This window comes from Rhinolophus ferrumequinum, chromosome 18 (assembly GCF_004115265.2).
Source record: "Rhinolophus ferrumequinum isolate MPI-CBG mRhiFer1 chromosome 18, mRhiFer1_v1.p, whole genome shotgun sequence".
Lineage (NCBI taxonomy): Eukaryota > Metazoa > Chordata > Mammalia > Chiroptera > Rhinolophidae > Rhinolophus > Rhinolophus ferrumequinum.
The window spans coordinates 29,514,820-29,538,683 of NC_046301.1; the positions used below are offsets into that span (position 1 = coordinate 29,514,820).

Genomic DNA, 23,864 nt, shown 5'->3' on the forward strand with positions numbered 1-23,864 from the left:
TGTTGCCAGATGTTCACAGGCCACAAAGTTCCAATGGTTGTTTGTTAGTGATGATTGTGAACTCTTATTTCAAAACATCCATATCTTAGTAAATTGGTTTCTACTGTAGTTTGTGGTGAAATACCATGTTACTAAATGTTATACACATGCATATATACTACGTACATACAAATGTATTTTGAACCCCAGGAGTAACAGTGATTAAAATATCTGTCACAACTAATATGTATATAAATAATACTATTACATAACTCATAAACACGGTTCTTCTCTTCTGGTAGATCCTAAAGGGAAGCCAATTTATATCAAATATTTTGGGCCCATTCTGAATTTATGTCAAATATTGTGGCCCCAGTCTAAATAGTCAGTTAAAAAAGAACCAGGTAGAATCATTCCTAATGGAAATGCAGGGTAATTTTTTATGTGCACCATGAGAAAACAAGACGCAACAAGACGGAACAAGTAAGCTACGCTCTTTAGAGACAAAGGAGATATGCAAAGACGCTAAATGGGGTCCTTCCTGAGAGTTCATTTTGCCCCAGGATTCTTAGCAATTAGGCCTTTTCTTCTCTGAGGTTTCAAAAATTAAAAACAAAGATTGTAGTTAGTAAGCGGTGCAGTGCACATGGCACAGAATCCATGGCACTGAATTCAACACACACCCACTGTTCAGTCTAGGAGTGTGGCATAAAAAACCCCCACACTGATGAGGAAAAGGCATGAGCGTATGTCCAGGCACGAGAGCGTACAGAGGCCATGCAGGAAAAGAAAACATATGGCTTACATTTCATACAGCTGTGAATGCAACCATTTTTTTACACAGGGGAAACAGAGAAAGACAAAGAGGAAAGATAAAGAAAACTGGGGTGGGGCGGGGTTGGGGGGAGTCGCAGAGTAAAGGTAAAAGCAAGAAAGAGAAACTTATTCTACTGGTTGGAGCCTCCTTCCGGCTGCCTGGCTAACCTGACCCCTCATCCGCTTCTCGACAGCCGCTCACCATCAGCCCTGCCTTCTCGTTCCTTGCAGAGTCAGACTGAGATCTGGTGTGATTTTGACAGTTGCTACTGCTACCGTTACCACTACCAGCTACTGTTTACTGACCGCTTACTTTAAGCTAGGCACTGTGCTAAATACTTTATCGTCACCTCCCAACCCTGTGAGGTTAGTGCTGGGTCTAATTCCATTTTACAGATAAGAAACAGAGCCCGAGAGATGTTAATAACTTGGCCAAACTCACTGAACTACTAAAATTGTGGTTATTAGGCAGTGAACCCGGGCCGTTTAAGTTCCAAACCTGTGCTCTTGGTCAGCAAAGAGTAAATCAGATGGTACTGAATGGGGGAGAACACAAACATGTATTGTACTTAACACATACCTGTCATTTACCTGACAACAATCCTGCAAGAGAGGTATCGTTATTCCCATTTTACAGATGAAGAAACAGAGGCTTAGAGAGGTTAAGTAACTTACCCAAAACCATACTGTTTAGTTAAAAAAAAAACCCAGGCCACTCTGACTGTGAAGCCCATATTCTTTTTTCTTCTTTCCCAGTGGAATTCTTGGGAATTTCACTGATTGATCTGAATAATTAAAAATCTCTCCTGTAGATTTTTAGTTCTGCACATCAAACCAAACAAGGACGATAAAACAAACACCTGGAGAGTTCATCAGAATTGAAAGTCTATTCAAGATTGCCTGTAAGGAGACCACTGCATAAACTTTGTTTTGTAAATTCTTCTGCTTTAATCACTAATTATATTTTCTGAAGTTCAAAGAAAAAGATGGGAGACAGAAACCAATTTTCATTGGTTTATAACTAGGATTCATTAATATAAGGGATTCTTTTGGTTATTCTGTGTAAAGTCACTTTAGTCATAGCTGTGTCCCTCAGAGATCAGGAGAGAGGGGAGTGAATACAGTAGAAAACTGTAGGGTTCTTTGATCTGGACTTCAGTCTGGAATGGACCTGGAAGATATTGGGAATCCAAACTCTCATTTCATACATGGGAAAAGGAAAACTCAAAGAGGTCGAGTGGCTGCTACGTTAATGGTAGAGCTGAGGCTAGAAACCTGGTTTCTGATTCTTAAACCATTGCTCTCTCCATGACAGGAATCAGGAAACACTTTAGAGTATATGCTTTTCCCCTCCCTTTTGACCCCTCTCTCTGGGGAAAAAAGTGAGAAAGGTTACAGAAGCATTTTCAGTAGTCCAGACACTAAGAATCAAGTGATCTGGGAGAGAGGTGCAGAAGGTAACTGCAGAGGCTGGAGGTAACAAGGCACAGGAAAAGATAAGGTCTTATCTAAAGCAATTAGAGTAAGCAGGCAATTAAAGGCTTTTGTTACTTGTATTACAGTGAGTTCTCTGAAACAGCCAGCTTTTTGAAATCCATGCCCAAATCAGAACCTAGAAAGTGAGGACTTCTAACCTCCAAGCAAGAGTTCAGTGTGGGACAAAAGGCATTTGTTTTTATACTTAACTTGGTAGGAAAAAAAAAAAAAAAAAAAAAGAACGTGAAACAAGATGTCAGCTGGGATCCTCTGAGTCCAAATTCCAGGGTTTGGGAAGTCCAAGGCCCACCGCCTGGGTGTTTGTGAAGTGACCTAAGGGGCTTTCCTTTATTTGAACTTCTAGACTTCTGAGATCTTGCTTCCCTGTGTCAATTGAGTAGAATTTACTATAGAGATGGAAGGCCAGGTTTACTTCCCAGCAATAGCATATAAATTTGATCAGATGGATGGTATTAATTACTATCTAACATATTCTTGGCTTCTCTCTACTACCTCATCTCTGCACTGGTGGGCTTCTCTCTTCTCTCCCGTCACCACCCTACCCAGCCCCTCCCTCTGCCCTTCTTACAGGAGCAGAAACAACAAACTTTCCCTTCCTTTCACATGGAGGTAATGGCTTTCTCCCACGGAGACAGCTCCTCCTTTACCCTTCCCAAATAGGAATTGTGGGGCCAGCTGATAAGATTGTTTTAGTGTTTTTGTTTTCACGTCTTCACACAAGATGGAAAAATCTCTGGAGTTTAATTAAAATGGTAGTTGGTTGTAGTGTGGTGTTTATATTTTCCAATTGCTTTGTTCTGTATGGAATTTTATTATAATTAACAAAGTGGGCATTTCTTGATACGTATATCAGTTTAATAAACAATCTTCAAAATTGTAAAGCATTCATGATCGGATTTATCTTTATCTTTATCTTTATCTTCCACCTGTGATTCACACGAAAAGGTGGCTAAATGAAGCAGCTGTAACGAGGTAGCACTGGAATTCAAAACCTAAGAGGAAATCAGGTCCCTCTCTCAGGGGTGGGCTCTGAAAACTCAAACCAATGAAATAACAGAAAACATCTGAGCTCACAGCAACACATGTGGATTTGGAACTGTTTCCCTAAGAATGTTTCTCTTTGTAGAGAGAACTCTCTTCTCTGAAGGCGCTAAGTCGTGACAGCTGAAAAGTGAAGACGGTCCCAGTGGCCCGATAGCCTGGAGAGATCATCTAAGTCATATTCTTTGTACTTTTATGTTCCCGTGCTTTCTTTCTCTTCCACCCCTTCCATTCACAAAGCTTTAACTTCTCCGAGTATCACATACCAACTTTTCTGCTTGGGTGTAGGGGAAGGGATACTTAAGTTCGGTTCTCAGGCACCTCCTCGGTGGCTTTGGGGTCTGTCCCTCTCATCCTTGCATTTATAATGTGTTCCCCTAAGTTCCACCGGCTCCCCAGTTTCTCTAGTTTTTCCTGAAATCCTCCTAGATAAACCTGTCTAACGGATGCCAGAACTTCCTATCAAATGAATACATAATTTTCTCATCACAATCGCATGTCTGCTGTGTCCCTACCAAACTGCACAGCTGCAAGTTGTCAGAGTTCTGTTGACTCCCTACTCTCCGTATGTCCCCTAATTGAGTTTCCTCAACACCCATTTCCTTTTCTCCCAGGCCCCACATCCAGGGTTTCTTCATTTTCTCAATCATCTTGCATCACGTAGGAAGTTGCTTGTTTCCTAGGAGGTATATGGCCCACAGTGAGGGCCACCTGCCACCTTGTGGAGACAAGGCCTTAGCCACACACACCCTGTGGCCCAAATAGCCGGTCATCATAGGTATCATCAGCGAGTCAAAGATCACTGCATACTTTTGGAGGGTTTAGTTATGCCGTATGCTCCTCAGCAAAACGACTAAGCATACATAGTGATTATATAATTAGTATATTTACATAAACAATACAAGTAAACCAATACAGTCACGAGCTTCATTTATTAATAGCTTCACAGTTCTCTATCATTGTTTCATTTACCCTGGTTTCCCTTTCAGCACAACTTTTTAAGTTTTTAATTGAGAATAAATGTTCTAACTTCAGCAAGCCCTGCTAGTACACGACAGATGCTTAATGTCAAAGGCCTGTGGTGAAGGCTTCTGTTTAGCCTTTGATTTTTGTTGTTGTTGTTTTAAGCCAGAGAAATGTTTGACTATGCTGATAATTTGTAAGCATACCTCACCACCGACTTTTATCATCTTCCAATTCCCTGTTCTCCCCCAGATTTCTCTTGTATTCCTGGCCTAGGAAGGGCTTGGAAACCAAGCAGAAGCATGCCTGAATGGCCTATGTGATAAGCCTCATAAAGTTATTTTTCTCAATTAATGGTTTCCACTGACAATTTTACTGCTCTGCTTTAAGCTACCGCATTCCCTTGGGCATTTGTACATCTGTCTGTGATAAGCCTCACCAGTCCAACAAAATTGGCCCCTCAGAATACAAACTGCCCTATTTTTAAAAGCTCATCTCTCTCTTGATCTCTTTTTAAAATATAAAACTTGAAAATACATTTAAACAGAAAGTAATAGGGCTTTAAAGCAGAGCTATAAAAGTGATTTATTCATGACTACATCCTTATTCTTCTCCCAATTGACATCCATTTTATTTAATTTTCCTTGAGTATGTATCCTCAGATTTTTTCTAAATCTTTACTACAAATATGAACTTTGTTATTCCACCCTTATTCCCTTCTACTTTGCTGCAAAGAGAAGTATGTGTGCTGCAAGGGATCCATTGGGGGTACAGAACCACAATTTGGAAAACTCTGCTATGAACGATAATGTTCCCTCGTCACAATTACTGACTTTATTAGGTAGTCAATTAGCTATTTTTTCATTAGGGAAAGAAAAGTCCTCAATTCACTTTTTCTGAAGTAACTTGAAATGCACTTTTATAATCATGCTCCACTGGCAGCAGGGAAGCATACCTTTTTCTTAGAACCTTTGCTCTAAAGAGAAGTAATTTCTATAGAGAAATTTCTATAGCCCCCGTTTCCCCAACCCAAAGAATTCATAGCAGAAGAAAGAACCAAATGATAATAATGTTCCTTTAAATTGTATAGTTTTCAAAGCAGATTCATACACAATGGTTCATCTAGTCATTTTTTTTTTTTGAACAGATGAGAAAACAGAGGCTCAGAGAGATTAAATGAAAGGTGCCTTCACGGTCACACAGCTTGTCAGTCAGTGTCAGAGCCTGGGATTTAAACCACCACTTGATGATTCTGATTAAAAAAAAACAAATTCAATTTTACAAATAGGATTAGAGATCCAACGATTTTCATCAACTTTATGGTGGGGAGTCTTGTAAGCAATACTCACCAGTGACTGTGCTTTTCTTAGCTTACATCTATCCTGCAATTTATTTTTCTTATCATGTGATTGTCGGCTGGAACCTGGGATCATTTCATGTCTTTTCCTTCTTCTGTAAATTGGAAGGCATTGGAAAAATTACAAATAATCTTTTAAAAAATTTGTCAATTTGATGCTGTTGTTCCTGTGATTTAAAAGACTGTCTTCATTCAACTGGAAACAAGCCAAAATGTCTATCAGTAGAGAACTGGTTGAATAAACTCTGGCACATTCAAACAATGGAGTATTATAAATTATAAAAAAGAAGGCAGAATATTTCTATACACAACTGTGGAGTGATCTCCAGGATATATCGTTACATGAGAAAAAAAACAAAACCAGAAAAGTGGATAAAGTGGTATGTATTGTATGCTACTATTTATCTTAAAATGGTGTGTGTGTGTGTGTGTGTGTGTGTGTGTGTGTGTGTGTATTTCCTTATGTTTTCTTTTAAATGGAAGGACTACACCATAACATTCTGAAAAATGATTACCTATAAGTAGGATTCTCCGGTGACCCAATCAGGCACAAGGAACAGTAGGGAGGGGTAGGGACAGACTTCTCCAAATATACCTTGTTTTGTATATTTGACTTTGGAACCATCTCAATTTTCCTCAAAATTATAAAACAAAACAAAGGAACACAATCCCTAAAATCTAAAAACCAAATGATCTTGTCTATCAAGTTGGTGGCATTAACACACACAGAAGAATTACTTCATGGGACTTTAACATGGTGAATATTCTTAGTAGAATATATCCTTAGGACAAAAAAGCAGGCAAAGGGATCTCAAACTGTTTTCAGTAGTCCTATTGTTTGTTTTAATATTAGTATTTGTTTTCTAAAATATATATATATTAGGATAAAGTAGGGATCAGTAAACTACTCCCCAGAGGCCAACAGCAGCCTGATGCCTGTTGTTATAAATGAAGTTTGATTGGAACATAGTCATGCTTATTTTTTGCATATTGTCTATGGCTATTTTCAGGCTACAATGGCAGAGTGGAGCAGTTGTGACAGAGATATGTCCTATAAAGCCTAATGTATTTGCTGTCTGGCTGTTTCCAGGATAAGTTCATCTAAAATAACGGATTTAGGCAATAATCATCAATTGCCACTAATATCAAAAACGAGAGACAACCAGGTATTATGTGCCTTATGATGGGAGTACATGACTATTATATACTCAAGACTCTAGATCTTACCACCAGGATGGCCAAGTAGAGGAGACAGAGAAACATGTTAAGCTGCATGTTGGGAGCACAATCAGCAAAATTCAGAAGGTGAGAAGCTCTATAGGACAAATGACCTGATTTCTATCACAAACAAATTGCAAGAAAAAGAAAAGAAAGGAAGGAGGGAGGGAAGGAAGGAGGGAAGGAGGGAAGGAAAGACGGAAGGAAGGAAGGAAGGAAGGAAGGAAGGAAGGAAGGAAGGAAGGAAGGAAGGAAGGAAGGAGAAACCTCTGGATAAAAAAATAAAAATAAAAAATAAAAGACTTAAGTGACACATGGATCAAACGCAGTATGTACGCCTTATTTGGAACCTGATTAAAAACACTGTTAAAAAATATCAACCACTTATGAGACATCCAAGGAAACCTGGAAACTGACTTGATATTTGATTGATTATATTAAGGACTCATTCATTGATTTAGATGCCATTTAGTATCAAGTTATGATGTTTAGACAGAATCTATCTTTTAAGGATATGAACTGAAATATGTATGAATGAAATAATATGATGTTTGGGTTTACCTCAAATGTAACCTAGTGGAAGGGAAGAGTGGGTGAGGAATAAATGAAACCAGATTGATCACGAGTTGAAACCTGTTAATGATGGTTACAAGGGGTTCTGTTCTCTCTACTTTTGTATATATTTCAATTTCCATTATAAAAAATTTTATTTTAAAAGATCAGCTTTGCCCAAATGTTTCTTGCTGCTTAACTTTCAAAAATTTCCCTCAACTGTTAATTAAGAAATTTTAAATATACAGAATAGTTGAAAGAATAGTACAGTGATTACCCATATATTCTCCAACTATATGAAACAACTGATAATATTTTGCTATTTTTGCTTTATCTTTTATATCCATATCTATATCTATATCTGTATCTATATATGCCACACCGTAGGAAAGTAAATTGCAGACACTTCACCCCTAAATACTTTAGCACTCATCTCCTAAGATTAAAGACATTTGCCTGCGGTCACACTAGTATGATCATACCTTAGAAAATGAACAGAAAATTTAAAAAATCATTTAATGCTCAGTTCATATCAGATTTCTGCAATTATCCCAAGAGTGCCTATGATAGTTTTTCTTTTTTGAACCAAAATCCCATCTAGATCCAAACTGCATTTGCTTGTTATGTCTCATGTTCTAGAACATTTTCCCCACCTCTGCTCCCCTCCCCCCCACAATGTCTCTTTAAAGAGTCCAAGCATCACTCTATTTTGATAATGCAGCACATGCACTTGAAAAAAAAATATATTCGTGGAATCGTCTATTTCTTTAGATCTGTCAATTTTGTCTTATGTACTTTGAGGCTTTGAAATTAGATAATATGCATTTGTAACAATTAGTCTTTCTGTTTAGTTGATCCTGTATCATTATGAATGTCCTTTTTCATCTTTGGTAATACTTTTTGTCTTGATGTGTATTTTACCTGATATTAATGGTCATTCTGGCATCTTATGCTTACTTTTTGCATGGTACATCTTATTTCATCACTTTATTCTTAAACCTATCTGTGTTATTATACTTAACGTGTGCCCCTTGTAAAAAGCATACAGTTGGGTCTTGCTTTCTTACCCATTCTGATTATCTCTGCCTTTTAATTACGTTGTTTAATGTAATTATTGCCTTTCACACAGGGTATTTGAGTCTCACAGAAAACTCGGGGGATGAAGAGTTTATTTTGTTAATGTACCATTCATATTGCCTTGAGTATATAAGTTTGCCTCTCTCTCATTTACCAGCTTAGTCCAGATGAACGGCCACATTCAAACTCTTAAATACTATCGTCAGGGATACATTAACAATACATAGTCAATACATTCACAGTGTTCAAAATTCAAGACTTCAAAAGGCTATGTAGTGAAAACTTTCCTATCCATCTTGTCTCCAGCTTACACTTCTCCTCCTTGAAGGCAAATGACAGTATCAGTTTCTTGTATATATTCCAGAGATATTTTATATACATATAAATATAAATATATATATTTTTTTCTTTCACCTCTACCCATTTTAATGTAAATAATAGTACCTACTTTAAACTCTGTTTTATATCTTGTTCCCTCCCCCAGTACTTTCTAAATTATCAGCCAACTAATTGGACTTTTTCTAATACAAACAGATGAATGTAAAGCTCCTGAATCAAAGTCTACACTTTGTTCAAAATCAAACATTTAGTGAATACTGTAGTGCTAGTCAGCGGTGATGTAAAGATGAGTGAGGCATGCTCTGTGCCCTCAAAGAGCTCAACTTTTGCTTAATGACGGATACCACTCTCATCTCATATCAACTCCAAAGAAACCCCAGTGGTCCTGGAAACACACTTGTAATCTGAATGTCCCCAAGTCATCAAGCCTTCTGGGATTACCCTTTCCTTTATTAGCCAAATAATACAATTTTAGGAACCGTCCCACAAAAGAAGTGCTTACTTGCTATGGGTCAGGCTCTATTATAAGCATGTTACATAGACTAATCCTCACAGTGATCCTACCTTAGGTATCACTATTACTGCCACTTTACAGATGTGGAAAAAGGCACAGAGAGGTTAAGAGCCTCCCCAGGGTCACACAGCTAGAAGTGTGGGAGTCTGAATTGGAATACAAGCAGCATGGCTCCAGAGCCTGTACGCTGTCACTATCCTATGCTGCCTGGAGGTCATTGTGTTGAAATATATTCTAAAAACATGGCAGATGTATTAAAACATGTTCAAATATCTCAAAATTTGTTTTAATTTCTTGATTATCATGTGTGTGTTAATAAATGAATACATATGTCTATACAGATACAGACGTATATTTTCTTACTTTCCTTTCTTTCTATATTATTAGGGATGGCATACTATAGATACTCTTTTGTAATGTATTTTTCTCAATTAACAATGTACCCTGGAAATCACTCCTTATCAGATCTTCCTCATTCATTTTTCACAGTTGCTTAGTACTGCACTGTGTGACTGGACCACAGATAGCTTATTCAACAAACACTCTCCTATATATGAGCATTTAAGTTATTTCCAGTATTTTAAAATCATAAACAATGCTGCCATAAATATCCTTGTGCAGATGTACTTTTGGTATTTTCAACATTGATAACTTGAAGTGGGATTGCTGGGTCAAAATGTAAATACATATGATTTTTGCTGGGTATTGTCAAAATTCTCTCCATAAGGTCTGTGCCAGTGTATATTCCCACTAGCAATGTGTGAGGGGTACCTGTTTGCCCACAGCCTCACCAACAGAATATACTGTCAAACTTTAAAGTTTTTGTCAATCAGATAGTTGGAAAATTGTATCTCTTGTAACTCTGTGTAAAAAGCAACAATAAAAACATGAATGAAATGTGTCAGTGGGAATGAGGTAGAAAAGAGGACAGGGTGGGAATGGAGTGGAAGAAATGGGGCGGGCGGGTACTTTTCCGAGTATATGTTTTGTACACACTTTTTATATGCTTTTACATACTTTTAACTTTAGAACCATGTAATATACCCACACTGAAGGAGATGCTAAAAAAGAAAGAACCCATGTAAATTTTGAACACAGTAATAAGAGTATGTACCTTCAGACTAAAGGCAAAAAGAACCATAAACAAATGTTGAATTCCGGTTAGATTGTCGTTGCTAATGGTATATGACTTTCAGAATTTGTAAGTAAATATATACTCTGTATGTGTGCGTATTTATACAATTATATAAACACAATTTTTATACAAGATTATATATGGCTATACAGTTGACCTTCGAACAACACCGGTTTATACTATGTGAGTCCACTTATACACAGATTTTTTTTCAGTAAATATAGTTGTTCCTTTATATCCTGGTTGAGCATCTGTGGATTCAACCAACTGCAGATCAAAGCCAGTTATTTTCGCATTCCCAGCCACGGATTCCCAACCACAGATTCCCACACCATTTTCCCGTGGCAGTTGGTTGAATCCATGAATGTGAAGGGCTGGCTATCGTTAGGTTCTGGGGAGTCAAGAGTTACATGCGGATTTTTTACTGTGTGGGGGTTGACACTCCTAATGCCTATGTTTTTCAAGGGTCAACTGTACAATACATAATATATATGATATATAATATCTATATAGCAAACAATAAATAAATACGAGAGCCCGGTTTCTCACTGTCAGAGAAGGAAGTGCAAATATGGAAAAGGGAAAGACTAGAATGGACCCTATGGTGCTGGACTGGAATTTGAGGTATTAAAATAGTAAAAAAAAAAAAATTGTAATGTTAAATCACGACAAATACAAAATGCAAACCAATCCTAACAAACAGGGCAAATTTACCAGTAATGCTTCCTTGGCTTTTCAATTACTTTTTGATTCTGTGTATAGAAAAGCATTTGTTTTTCACAGTAAGTTCTATTTTCATCTTTTCATACTTGTATGTCGCGGTACCAGCACACTGTTTCTGAAAGTAAAGAGGTGGGAAAGACATGGAGCTTCTTACCCGTGCCAGATTGGCTCGATGGGGTCACAGTTGTCCAGGTAATTGAAGCGGATGATATCAGTTGGATGCTTATCAGAGGATCGCCAGGGTGGGAGCTCTTTCTCCCCTGGCTGATTCTTCTTTCTTAAAGAGGAAGAGGATCGGAAAGTTGACGAAGAAGACTGTTTTCCCTCTGGAGAACTGCCTGTAACTGGTTGAACATCAGCAATCACAAACCCATCTTTGGGAGGTGTCTAGAAGAAAATTAATTATTTCTCTACTTAGCACAATGTAATAACAACAATAAAACAAAGAATATCATCATCACCATCATCATCATCATCATCACTATCATCATCATCACCATCACCACCACCACCACCACCACTGCCATCGCCATCGCCACCGCCACCACCACCACCACCATCATCATCACCATGAGGGCAGTGATAATGGTGATAATGATTACGGCACTGACGACCCAGGAGTACTTGCTATGTGCTAGGCACTGTCTCAGGAAGTTTTCATGCATCATTTTATTTAACCTTTACAATAACTCTGAAAAGTAATTGTTACTACTCCCATTTTACAGAAGAGGAAACTCAAGATAGGATAAACCATCTCATTTAGTTGGCCCACTACTAAATAAGTATTAGGATACAGGGTCAGAGAATTTGAATCCAGGACTGTCTGAACCTCTCTGATTTGTACTGTCACTTCTACTGCACCATTGTATAGTTTTTCCACAATTGAAGTTAATTTACCCATGAAAACATACACATTCAAAAGACATACTCCAGTGCTAATTACCTATAACCTTGTGTTATAGGTAATACCAAGTGGAGACCATTTTGAGTTACACAGGGGTAGACTATAGATTTTATCACTTATCAAAACTTCATCTGCTCTCCCCAAATACTTCTGCTTTATTTTCCCAGTTGAAAGTCTATTTTTAGTATGTGAAATTCATAAGATGTTTATGTGGTTGTAGCCTTAGGGAAATGGTATTGGTATGTTGAGAAGCCATTAAAGGCTTAATTTTTGTTCTTTAAGAGATTAGGGAAGCTTTGTTTGGAGAATTGGTTTGCTTGAATTGCTTGTGAAAATTAAGAAATCCCCCAGTCCCCCCAGGCAGAATCAGTTAGTTTCTTGTCCTTGTTTCCACTGCTCTTTGTATATACTTCTATTACAGGATAGCACTTAGTACTCAGCATTGTAACTGTCTGTGTATATCCTAGGCCACGAGACTAGGCTCCTTAAAGCATGGTTGTAGAGGATCATTGTACTCTTAGTACCTAGTACATAACAATTGTTAAAAAATATTTACTCATTTCACAAATGATTAAGAAGACATTTTAAATTTATATAACCAATAGCTCATTATGGGCTTAGCATTCAATATTTTGTGCAGGTCTCATTTAGAATGGACATGTATTTCATTTCTCTGAGCTTACGCTGCATGAAATCTGCTTTTGCTAGAGGAGGTCTGGTTGAATATTACTGAGAATAAGTAATACATGATAATTCAAATCAGTTTCGGGGGGGGAAATTCAGGCATAAACACTAGTAGTTGCATATAAATAAACATGAATTCTGAAAATTACAAAATGCTCAACATTTTAACAAAATAGGCAATAATGACAACTGTGATAACTTTCCTGTGTTAAGTAAACAAAATATTTGTTCACCTAGTCTTTTTGAGAATTTTTAAAATCATGAATGCTGATTTTTTTTTTTGTTAAATGCTTTTGTTTGCATATACTGAAATGATCACATATCTTTGCTTTTTTATTCTGTGAATTAACGTCAATTGATTTTTTAATATTATGTCAGCCTTACTCTCCTTGTATACATTCCATTTGGCTATCATGTATTATTCTTTTTTCATATATCACTGGATTTAATTTGCTAATAATCTTTAAAGGATGTTTATGTCTATGTTCATGACGGATATTGGTCTGTGGTTTTGTTTTGTTTTCTTGCAAAATCTTTATCTGGCTTTTGTATAAAGAGGGAAGTGTTCCCTCTTTCTCTATTTTCTGAAAGAGTTCACGTAGAATTGGTGTTTCTTCCTTAAATGTCTGCTAGAATTCACCACTCAATCTGTGTAGAATTTTGTGGAAAGTTTTAAAGTTTGGGATTCAATTTTTAAATTGCTAAAGATTCATTCGTGTTTTTTATTTCTCATTGAGACTGTTTTGGTAATTCATGGTTTCCAAGGGTCGTCCATTTCACCTAGGTTGTTGAATTCAGGGACATGGAATTATTCCTAATATTCTTTCATCATCCTTCGAATGACTACAGGATCTGTAGTGATGCTCCCCTTTTCTGTCCCTGTTACTAGTAATTTGTGTTTTATCTCTTTATTTCATGGAGCAGTCTAGCTAGAAACTTACCAATTTTATTTATGTTTTCAAAGCAGCAGCTTTGGTTTCATTGATTTTTCTCTATTATCTACTTTCAATTTCATTGATCTCAGCTCTTCATTATTATTTCCTTCTATCTACTTTGGGTTTAACTTGATTTCTTTTTTTTTTTTTTTTTGATGAAGTCTTTTTGAAATTATGTTTCTTGGAATAGATAGTGTAGCTTTACAGTTATAACGATCATGCTAGTCCAGGCCTCTTATTTTAAGGTTGGGGTAACTAGTACTAACCACTACCATCTGTTCATAAAATGCTTTCGTGCCAGGTACAGGTATTGAGGGGAGGGAGACAGTGATGGTGCTTGAAGGAAGGTAAATTATGCTCTACTCTAGTGGCTGCCTATGTTCTCCATCATTGGAGCAACCTCTCAGGGAATTACACAAATTATTCAAGTATGTGTCGTTCTGACAGTTGACTTTAAAACCATAGTCAGATGGCTTTACAACCTTAGTCTTTCTGACTGAAAAATAGATGGAGGTCTATTTCTTTTCTTTAACCAATAAATTTGATGTCATTAACTTTGTCTTTCTAATTTAGGTCTATTTCTTTAACAGGAAAACTCAAGTTTAATATAACAAAGTACACCCTACAGAAATTTAATACTAAGCAAAGATATAGAAATTTTCTTGCATCAGAACTATTCATTATTTTTAAATATAGTTATGCATAAATGTTTTTATGGAAAAAGAGTTAGTGCTGAAGACAAAGCACTGAAGTCAGTTTTATATATAATACTCAAAACCTCTTTTCATTCTAGAAGTTGATTAACCACTTTCTTTCCTCTGCCCCAGAACAACCTAAGCTTCAGCTAGTAAGTGCCATTCTCTGCCCACAACTGAGAATGGGAGTCAAGAAAATCCTTATGAGAAAAGAAATAATTTTAAAATAACTTCTCCATCACTGCAGTTTAAATTTTTCTTTTTAAAGAAATCCTCATGGAGCACACCAATTACTGAAATCAGAGAGGCTAGTTTCATCATTGCAGTTGTAACAATATTAATTATGCATAGTTTATTACTATATTGAATGTAGATGGATTCTACTTTCAGAAAACACAAATAAAACTAAACCCAAGTGAGCAAGTTAGGAGTTGACTATTCATATTTCAAAAGGATTCTTCAAATTTAAAAGGACCCACTGTAGCTTTTGCATAGAATATGGTACCCTGTGGTTTTAAAAATCATCTAAACATTTAATTTACACATAACTTTTCAGGAACTCATTTATTGCACCAAGCAATGCACAGCTCTGCATATGTATAGATCATGCCATAGAAAAAAGGCTCATAAAAATTTCCCATAAGTTATCTAATTAACTGTGACTATAAGAATAAACATAAAACACTGGTTATGTGAGTAATGCATAGAAAGCCACTAGAAAAAATATTCTTGTATTATTTACTTTGTATGATATGTAAATGCTTTACATTACTAGTTTCTAAAAAGAACTTTAATAAAAGAACTTTAATATTCCACTATGTCCTTCCCTAACTACTGATTTATTAGGAAACTTTTCTTTGTAAATAATACAAAAATAAACTTCAGTTCACCTGGAAGAATCATAGCAATTTGAATTAGTAAAGTAAAATTTGATGATCCATACATAACAAATACTGTGCATTACCCCCAGAGCCCCAGTGTCAGAATTGTCTGGCGTGAGAGTAAGAGATAGGAAATCCAGGACCTGGACTGAGTGAGGAACTCCAGTCCTAACCTCCTGGGTGGAGCTGTGGTTTGGGAGTGTCCGATAAAGGCTCTCAAATAAGATGGATATCTTGAACGGGCTGTCAAGTTCTCAAACAAGGAGAATTTGGAAGACGTATTATACTTCTTTAACCAACTCCCTTCCCTAAATTCAAGTGTGATCATTTACTCATAGTTCTAAAATTCCTAAATAGATGACGCTTGTGAGTGTGTTGCTTTTTACCCCAAATTTACCTTAGGCTTAGTGACATGAAGTTCTTTCACCATTTGAATGTAGTGCTTCTTCCATATGCCCTGCTCAAAGGGAGTTGGAGAAAAACTTATGTACCAGTTAAACCGTAAACATTTGAGCATCCAGAGCTGATCCAGCTCAGTTAAGTTCTTCCAATGCCAGCTCACCTGGAAAAACAGGACAGAAAAACAGAAACACCGACTCAGTGCACATGTCCACTTTCTCTATGTTTTGAGTGATCATGTCATCCTGGACCTGAAGCAACTTTTTTTGTTCTTTTCCTCCAAATCACAACTTAGTTACCTCTTACTCGAAATGCTTCCTATCCAGGCTGAAGGATTTTCTTTACATGTTAATCCAGACTTAGAAGCAGAGGCCACTAATTTTATTGAGCATCTATTCACCATCCTCATAGCAACCAACCTGAGGAGGGAAGTAAAATTATTTCTCTCATTTTGCAAATGAGGAAACTAAGGCTCAGACAAACTCTGAAATTTTCTAAAGGTTCCTGAATTTCATAGGAAAGTTATACAAAGGTTATAGAAACTCAGGTCTGCATATTGTTTACTCTTTTCATGGTATGCATCTGTTTCCCCTCCATTCTTATGATTTAACTAAAGATACATTTTATAAACAGAACTCAAACACTGATAGTATATAATGTGTCTTGCATCATCTTTAAGATTCCATAGCACACAAAGTATTTGTTCTGTACATTCCATTTCCACAGCATTGTGGTCAATTTCACACACCCAGCATACAGTAGAGGTCACCCTATGTGTAGCAGTATTTACGTTAATTTAGTCCCCATTTTGAATAAATCTTGCTTGAAACTAGGATAAAGTTCATATGCAAAGTTGACACTAGGGGTTCTGTGTCTTAGATGTTAAGAGTTGCAAAGATGACATCTAACCTTCAAACCCAAATCCCATCCTTGGAAAACTGGCCTCTTTTTCAAGATTAATTAACTAATAATTTTGAACACCAAAAACAAACAAACAAACAGAATACTCTATAAGGGGCCTCTCTATCCATATATCCACTTATCTATCACCTCTTTTCCTCCCTCCTTCCACCCACCATGTACTGAGTTCCTAATATGTTTGGCATTGTTTTCTATGCTGAAGATGAGATATGCAGGAGAAAGGAGGGCACAATTAGAAAAAATCAGAAGTTAAGGAGCTGGAAGGAGGAGAAAGGTTAGAGAATCTGATAGAGCCCCCAGGCAGGAACAGAAGTCACACCTACTTTGTTCAACCAAGAATGAAACAACCTTAATTCCCTGATGGTTAATTAACTCAGAATTCAGTAGAAAGGTGAGGTTTTGGAGGGAGGGGATAGGGAGAAAAATTTCTCAATTATTATTCTTTTCCTTAGATCTTGTTTAGACCTGAGTATTTAAGTTGTTTTTTCCCCAAGGGTAGATAAGGTTTTTGTTTTTGTTTTTTTAAAGGCAGACAAGAATCAGAGAATTGAAGGGTAGATAAAACTATAAGACACTCCCTATATCTTATTAAGCAGCTCAAAGCTCATTTTACTGTAATAAATTTATCATTCACTTTACATCTAGCTGAAGAACAACTACCTGTGTCTTCCTCACAATCAGTACTGGAAATAAATATAATGCTGAAATCTTGCTAGATTGACATATGATACACATAGATGATAGGATTAGCTATTTCAAATAACATTTCTCTTGAATGATGACATTCTCATTGCAGAAAACTTGGAAAATTCCAAGAAATTAAAAAAAAAACAACAATACCCATAACCCCATCAAACAGAGATGACCATTATTAACAACCTGGTAGAGTTCTTTTCCTTTTTGTCTTTTTTTTTTTTTAAGGTATGTACGAAACAAAATTGGGAAACTATATACAATTTAAAATCATGCATTCTTCATTTAACATATCTTAAGGATCTCGGTTCTTCCAAATCATGTTTTCTAATAGCTGCATAATTCATCATGATACTCTCCTATTATTGAACATTTAGAATGTTATGCTCTTTTTTAAAAATTGTTTCATTTTTGGAATAAGTAATATGTGTACATCAATACTAAATTGAAAGATTCAAAGGGCCACACAGTGAAAAGGAAGTCTCTCTCCCATCTCAGTCTTCTAGTCACTCATTTCCCTCCCTGGATGTAACCACTGTTACCAGCTTCTCGTGTGTCATTCCAGAAATATTCTAGACCTATATGAACAAATATGTATGTATTCTTTATCTTCAAAAATGGTAGGACAGTTCTGCATCTTTGCTTTGTTAACTGATGATATATCTTAGAGATTGTTGCAGTTTATTTAACCAGTCCTCTAAAGGTGGACATTTCCATTGTTTCCAAACTTTTGCTATTACAACTAATGTTGCAATATTCTTGTACAGACATAATTTCACGTATGTTGAAGATACTTGTCAAATTCCAAGAAGTGGAACTACTGGGTCAAAGGAAATCTTTATTTAAACATTTAATATTCTCAAATTGGTCTCCATGGTGATTGTACCAATTTACCTACCAACAATATGTAAAAGTTCTTGTTTTCTCACACCTTCTGTAAGATACAGAATGTTATCATTAAAAAATATATTAATCTGAATCATGAAAGGTGACATGACATAATGAGGCTAAGTATCTTACAAATTTTAGAAACATCTACATGTACTTCTGTGATCCACTTGTTCATTTCCTTTGCTCATTTTCCAGCTGGGTTGCTAGAGGTTTTTTTTTTCCTATAGATTTATAGGAATTCTCTAAAAAAATAAGGAAATTAGCCTTTTGTTGGCAATGTGTTTTCACTGTTTAGATGAGATGGTCGGTATGTTTAGTCTGTATAGTTTGTATTAACCCCCAACATATATTTACATTTTTCTTTTCTATATAGCAATTTTAATTTTTATAGTCACAATTTAAAATCTAGCTTTCTTTATTCTCATTTATAAAATATATATAACAAATATTATATATATAAAATGAATAAAGCAAGATTATAAATTGTATTTCTTTTAAGGCTTCTGAGTGTAATAGAATACTTACAAAGGCTCCTTTCCTATGTTTTCTCTGAGTATTTTAGTGGTTTCCTTCGATTTCATATCAATCTTTCAACCTACTAGATTTTTTTTCAGATAGATGTCCAGTTGTGCCAGCACCATTTATTGAACAATTCATCTTTCACTGAATTCATTTTCTTAATTTTAAAAACTAACATTAACATGTTACACATATATGAATACATAGTAACAGGTAATTTCTGGTGTTACTAGACTGTATGAAAAGATTCAACAAAATAACTACCAGTTTTATATCTTAGGTAATTTAACTACAGTTTAATACACCATGGAATTACTTGTAAGAACATAATGGTCAGCTCCTTTTCTAAGGCCTCCGTGAACACATCTGCTCTCTCTGAACTCTTTTAGTCTCTTATTCCTTCGTACATATCTCATTAGCACCTTATTTTTAGCTTTTCTATTTATAAATGGCCTGCACTGTACAATTTAGGATTGTATACTACAGTAGTTGCATACTGTGCAATGTAAGACTATCCTGCTGATGAACCATTTTTACTATGTGTGTTTGTCCTCCCAACTAGCTAATAGTTTTTTTGTGGACATTAATGATGTCTCACACTTTTTCCTCCCTTTGGTGCACCAAATACAAAGTTAGACACAAAGGAGGTGTGGGGTTAATCCAAATTACAGACTAAACATACTGATTATCTCATCTCTTTCGTGGTTTTGTGTACAGCAAGTCCTCACTTAACCTCACTTCCATAGGTTCTGCAACTTTAAAGAAACAAGGTATAACAAAACCAGTTTGCCATAGGCGAATTGATACAAACGAGTTAATTTCCTAAGGCATCTAATCAATGTTATGACAAATGAAGTTAAACAAAATGATGTTCTTGGAGGACTTGCTATATGCGCTTTCCCCCCCGCCCCCTCAAGTTTCAGAGTTTTCTAGGCTGTCCTTATAAAATGCCCTATTATGTCTTTGTCTTTACCTGTGCACAACGACAAAGGCTTCTGGGGTCCAGGAAAGAAAAGATGTACAAAGATAACACCCTTGGAAGCGTGGTAGTAAAATCCAGAGCTTCTGCAGGAATTTTTTCCTGAAGCTTTCGACAGCAGAACTTTTGCTGTGACAGGGAGCAGCGTTCGAACAGGCCTGTGAGGATTCTTCTCCTTTGAGAGTCTGTCCATTTGTCAAACTGGGGGGGAAAAAAAGACAAAAGAAAATAAAAAGTTCCAGGTTTAGTCTGATACCAGAAATTCATTAGGAGAAAGAGATAAGAATGGCATAGAAAGCGAGGTTAGTAATTTAGTCCCAATAAATAGCATGCATTTATTTGTTTCCCTAATTAGTAAATTCCACAGTTGCTAATTCCACATTTACCCACCTGTCCTTTCTCACACTTATATTTGTGAGCCCTGAGTGTGTACACAAAAGTGCATTTGACCACAGAACTTGCAGTTACGTAACAATAGTAAGTTTGGAGCTGGCCACATCATTAAACTGAGAAAATATGTATTTATAAAATACAATTTCAAGAGACGGCATCTGGGCAGCTCCTCTCCCTCTAGAGTTTCTGTATTAACTCATCAGTGCCAAAGTCCAGGACCAGAAACAAACCTTTGCATTCACAGTTGAAGAGAAGGTATGAAATGCAAATATCCCTGAGAAAGGGAGTACACTGGGTCAAAGTTCCCCCAGTGTATAAATGATTGATGTGATTGGAGAGGAAATATCAACAGGAAGACCTGGAAAAAAGAGTGCCGGAGACGGGAAGTAGATGTGGAAGTAATCTGGGGCATGCCAAACAAAAACTTTGGTTACTTCGCAATTTTCCGCAAAGAGAATCCTAAGTCAGTCCCAAGGTTAGTGACTGATCAAAGATAATTTGAGGGCTCCCTAAAACCCAAAGAAAGGCACTAAGGGAACACCCATCACCTGAATAAGCCACTTCACTGGAGTCTAAATCTCTCTTTTCTTCTTTAGCCCGTTCGAGAAAATAGGGAAGTTTGGGAATACTTGTATTTTGTATACTTTGGATTTTGTAATGCATTGCACATGTAGATATTTATTACAGTTATTATAAAGTAATCAGTTTTATAATGAACTTTCATTATAATCATAAAATACACTGACTACCTAAAAAGGCATATAAAGCAAAAATGTATTTTGTACAAGCCTTATGACAAATCAACTTCATTATAGTTATATAATGTATTTTTTTAATTAGTAGGGATCCTTCTCAATTAAAACAATTATAGATCTATTCAATGACCCGGGAATCTCATTTGGGAGACTATAATTCAAGAGAGGGAAAATACTAAAATGAATAAAAACATGAAAAACCTTTCATTTACAAATTAAAGGAAAAAATATACTCCTATATGTCTTCTGTTTTCTCCTATCCTGTTTCTGTACAATCTATATCTCCAACTCCCACAAAAGGTGATTTCTTTCCTTTTGGGATGGATTATTAGAATGAATAGAGAAGCCAGAACAGACTGAGTAGGATCCGGTGAAGGACCAGGCCCAAGAAGATACACTGATCTATAAAATAAAGAGCCAAGGGGAGGTGGGAGAACACAGAAGAGCTGTGGGGTTGGGCTTGTTGGGAGTTTAGGGGTTCAGACTGCCATTGCCTTGATAGCAGTTATAGAGTGTGAGAGAAGTGAGGAATGAAGGAAGGAGATCTGAGAAGCATTAAAACAGTTTTGAACTGGACCCTCTGATTTTTCTTTGAGAGACAAAATGAAAATTGGAATTTATCTTTAAAATTATTTTTAGGCAATTTTGTGTGGCTCTGTAGAAACTGAGCTACATGGGGACCCAGGATGATTACAGTTACAAAAAAATTTTCCCTGAGATATTGCTATCACTGCAAGAAATCAGAAATAACCTGAAATGCCTAACAGTAGGGGATCAGCTAAGCAAACTAATATATCAACACAATAAAAGAAAATGTGGCATTATGTTAATGGGAGACTTGGGAATGAGATAGACCACAGGGAGTCTTACTTAGAATATTCTATTATTTCTAATACTCATTAGAAATAAATTACTAAATTCCAGCTCCACCACTGACAACCTCTTTCAGACTTAATTTCCTCATTTATACATCAAGAATAATTATACCTACATTGTAGGGTTGTTGTGGGGAGTAAATATAATATATGTATAAATTCCTAATAGAGTGCATGACTCATTATAGACATAGCGGCTATTATTATAAACTATTATAGTGAAATTAAAAATAATAAGAATGCGGGTTGAATCAATACAAAAAGAATATGTATACAAACAATTAAATTATAAAGCATAAAATTATGTTTGTACATTGACAACGAGGGGAAATACATTGAGAATGATTGAGATTGGCTCATCCACTTTCATTGGGCTCAGATTGAAGGAGTGATTTAAAAAGAGTATAAAAGAACATTAGGATTATAAAATGCCGACGAAATCTATAAAAGAAAACATTAAAACATTTTTCTTTAGCGATTGAAAAGACAATTACATTGGTTCCCCATTTCCCTGATTACAATGATCAAAGGTAATTTAAATTTGTCTTTGATAGGTGTTCTTTGCCTCGAGGGATTTTCCTTTCTAATTGTGTTTGTTTAGGCTAATAGAAACTGAATTTGCATTCCTTGAACTCCTACCGATTGAATATGATGACTCAGAAGAATGCTTAAGAATTGGGGAAAACCCCCTTGGCATTTAAAAGGTGTTAGGACTAATCCAAGTAGTAAATAATCCATGGAAAGTTAACTGTTCAGGAATTTGATAATCTCCCACATCTCTTCCATCACCTCTCAAGTGAAAACACCATAATATAGTAGCCGGGTACCCAGCGTGTGAGATTGGGGAGCAGCTAGGGCCATTCTCCTATCCTGGTTTCGTATATGGTACTTCTCTTCACAGTTAGTTCATTTATTACATTACGTTACATCACATCATATTTGTAATATAATTATATTTCATAATTATTCTAATGCCTTCTTATAGTGTTTTCTTAACTCAACAGAATTGTGAAAATCCTATTTTCAGAGTAGTTGTTACAAGGATTCTTTTTTTTTTTTTAACTTTTATTTTAAGTGTGTTTTTCCAGGACCCATCATCTCCAAGTCAAGTAGTTGTTTCAGTCTAGTTGTAGAGGGGCGTTACAAGGATTCTTGCTGCAGGTTCAAGAAGTGAGGACAGTTGCTAGAGCCATCAGGCTCCACTCATCTCACACTGAATGGCAAAGGAAAGCTCAGCGGGGAGTGAGGGACACGATAAAGAGGAAGGCTTGTTATTTTTTGCTTATTGGTTATATTATCTTAACCTGGTTGAGTTCCTCAAGTCCTATTGTCCAAAACTTAATTTCACAATTAAAGTATGAATACATTCTTGTTTAAAAGTTTCAAATAAATACATACAGAATTAAACATGAAAATCTTCTTTAACCACTCCTTCTCATCAAATAACCACTTCCCCAGAAATAACCACTGCTCACAGTTTGATGTTCGTGCATTTCTGTGCATTTACATACACATACACCCATTAATAGGGAAGCAGTCAGATCAATGAGAGTATACCCATCCTGTGGAATACTACATAGCAGTTTAAAAAACAAACAAAATATAACCATAAATGTCCTGATATAATATAATGAACTGCAGAGCATAGTCCTGATATATAATGAATTCCAGATCATAGCATATGATCTATTTACTCAATTTACTACTAATACCATTTAGGTTGTTTCCAATAACAAACAAACAAACAAAACCAAACAACCAACTCCCCTCCCCCCGCCCCAAAGCCCTGCAATATCCTGGAACATGTCTTTTCATGTCCCATGTGAAAATTTCTCTAATACAGGCAAACAGAAGTGGAATTACAGGTTCAAAGGATATTTGCATTTAAAAATATAACAGATCGTGTCAAATTGTCTTTGAAAAGTCTTTTTAGATTCCCTCCAACTGTGTTTAAGCATTTCCACCTACTCCCTAACAAATCCTTACTTACTTTGGATATTATCTATCTCTTCGATTTTTGCCATGTATATACTAAGGGAGGGATTGGGAATCTCATTGTTTTAATTTGTATTTCTCTAATTTTAGTGAAATAAAGCATATTTTATATGTTTAGTGGCCATTTATATATT

At 36.1% G+C, this 23,864-nt stretch overlaps 1 protein-coding gene across 4 annotated transcripts in view; it reads right to left on the reverse strand.

Annotated features, from left to right (window-relative positions):
• Window positions 1-23,864, reverse strand: part of FBXO16 (F-box protein 16) — a 47,486-nt gene that overhangs the window by 7,517 nt on the left and 16,105 nt on the right. For 2 of the 4 annotated variants that reach the window (XM_033135189.1, XM_033135191.1), the window contains exons 4-7: window positions 19,707-19,913; window positions 15,708-15,872; window positions 11,366-11,598; window positions 5,646-5,748 (exon numbers count right to left, since the gene is read on the reverse strand). In XM_033135189.1, coding sequence (XP_032991080.1) covers window positions 5,646-5,748; window positions 11,366-11,598; window positions 15,708-15,872; window positions 19,707-19,913 — 708 coding nt within the window. Of the gene's footprint in view, window positions 1-4,153; window positions 5,549-5,645; window positions 5,749-11,365; window positions 11,599-15,707; window positions 15,873-19,706; window positions 19,914-23,864 lie in introns of those variants that run through there. The other 2 variants (XM_033135192.1, XM_033135190.1) reach the window with 2 other exon arrangements.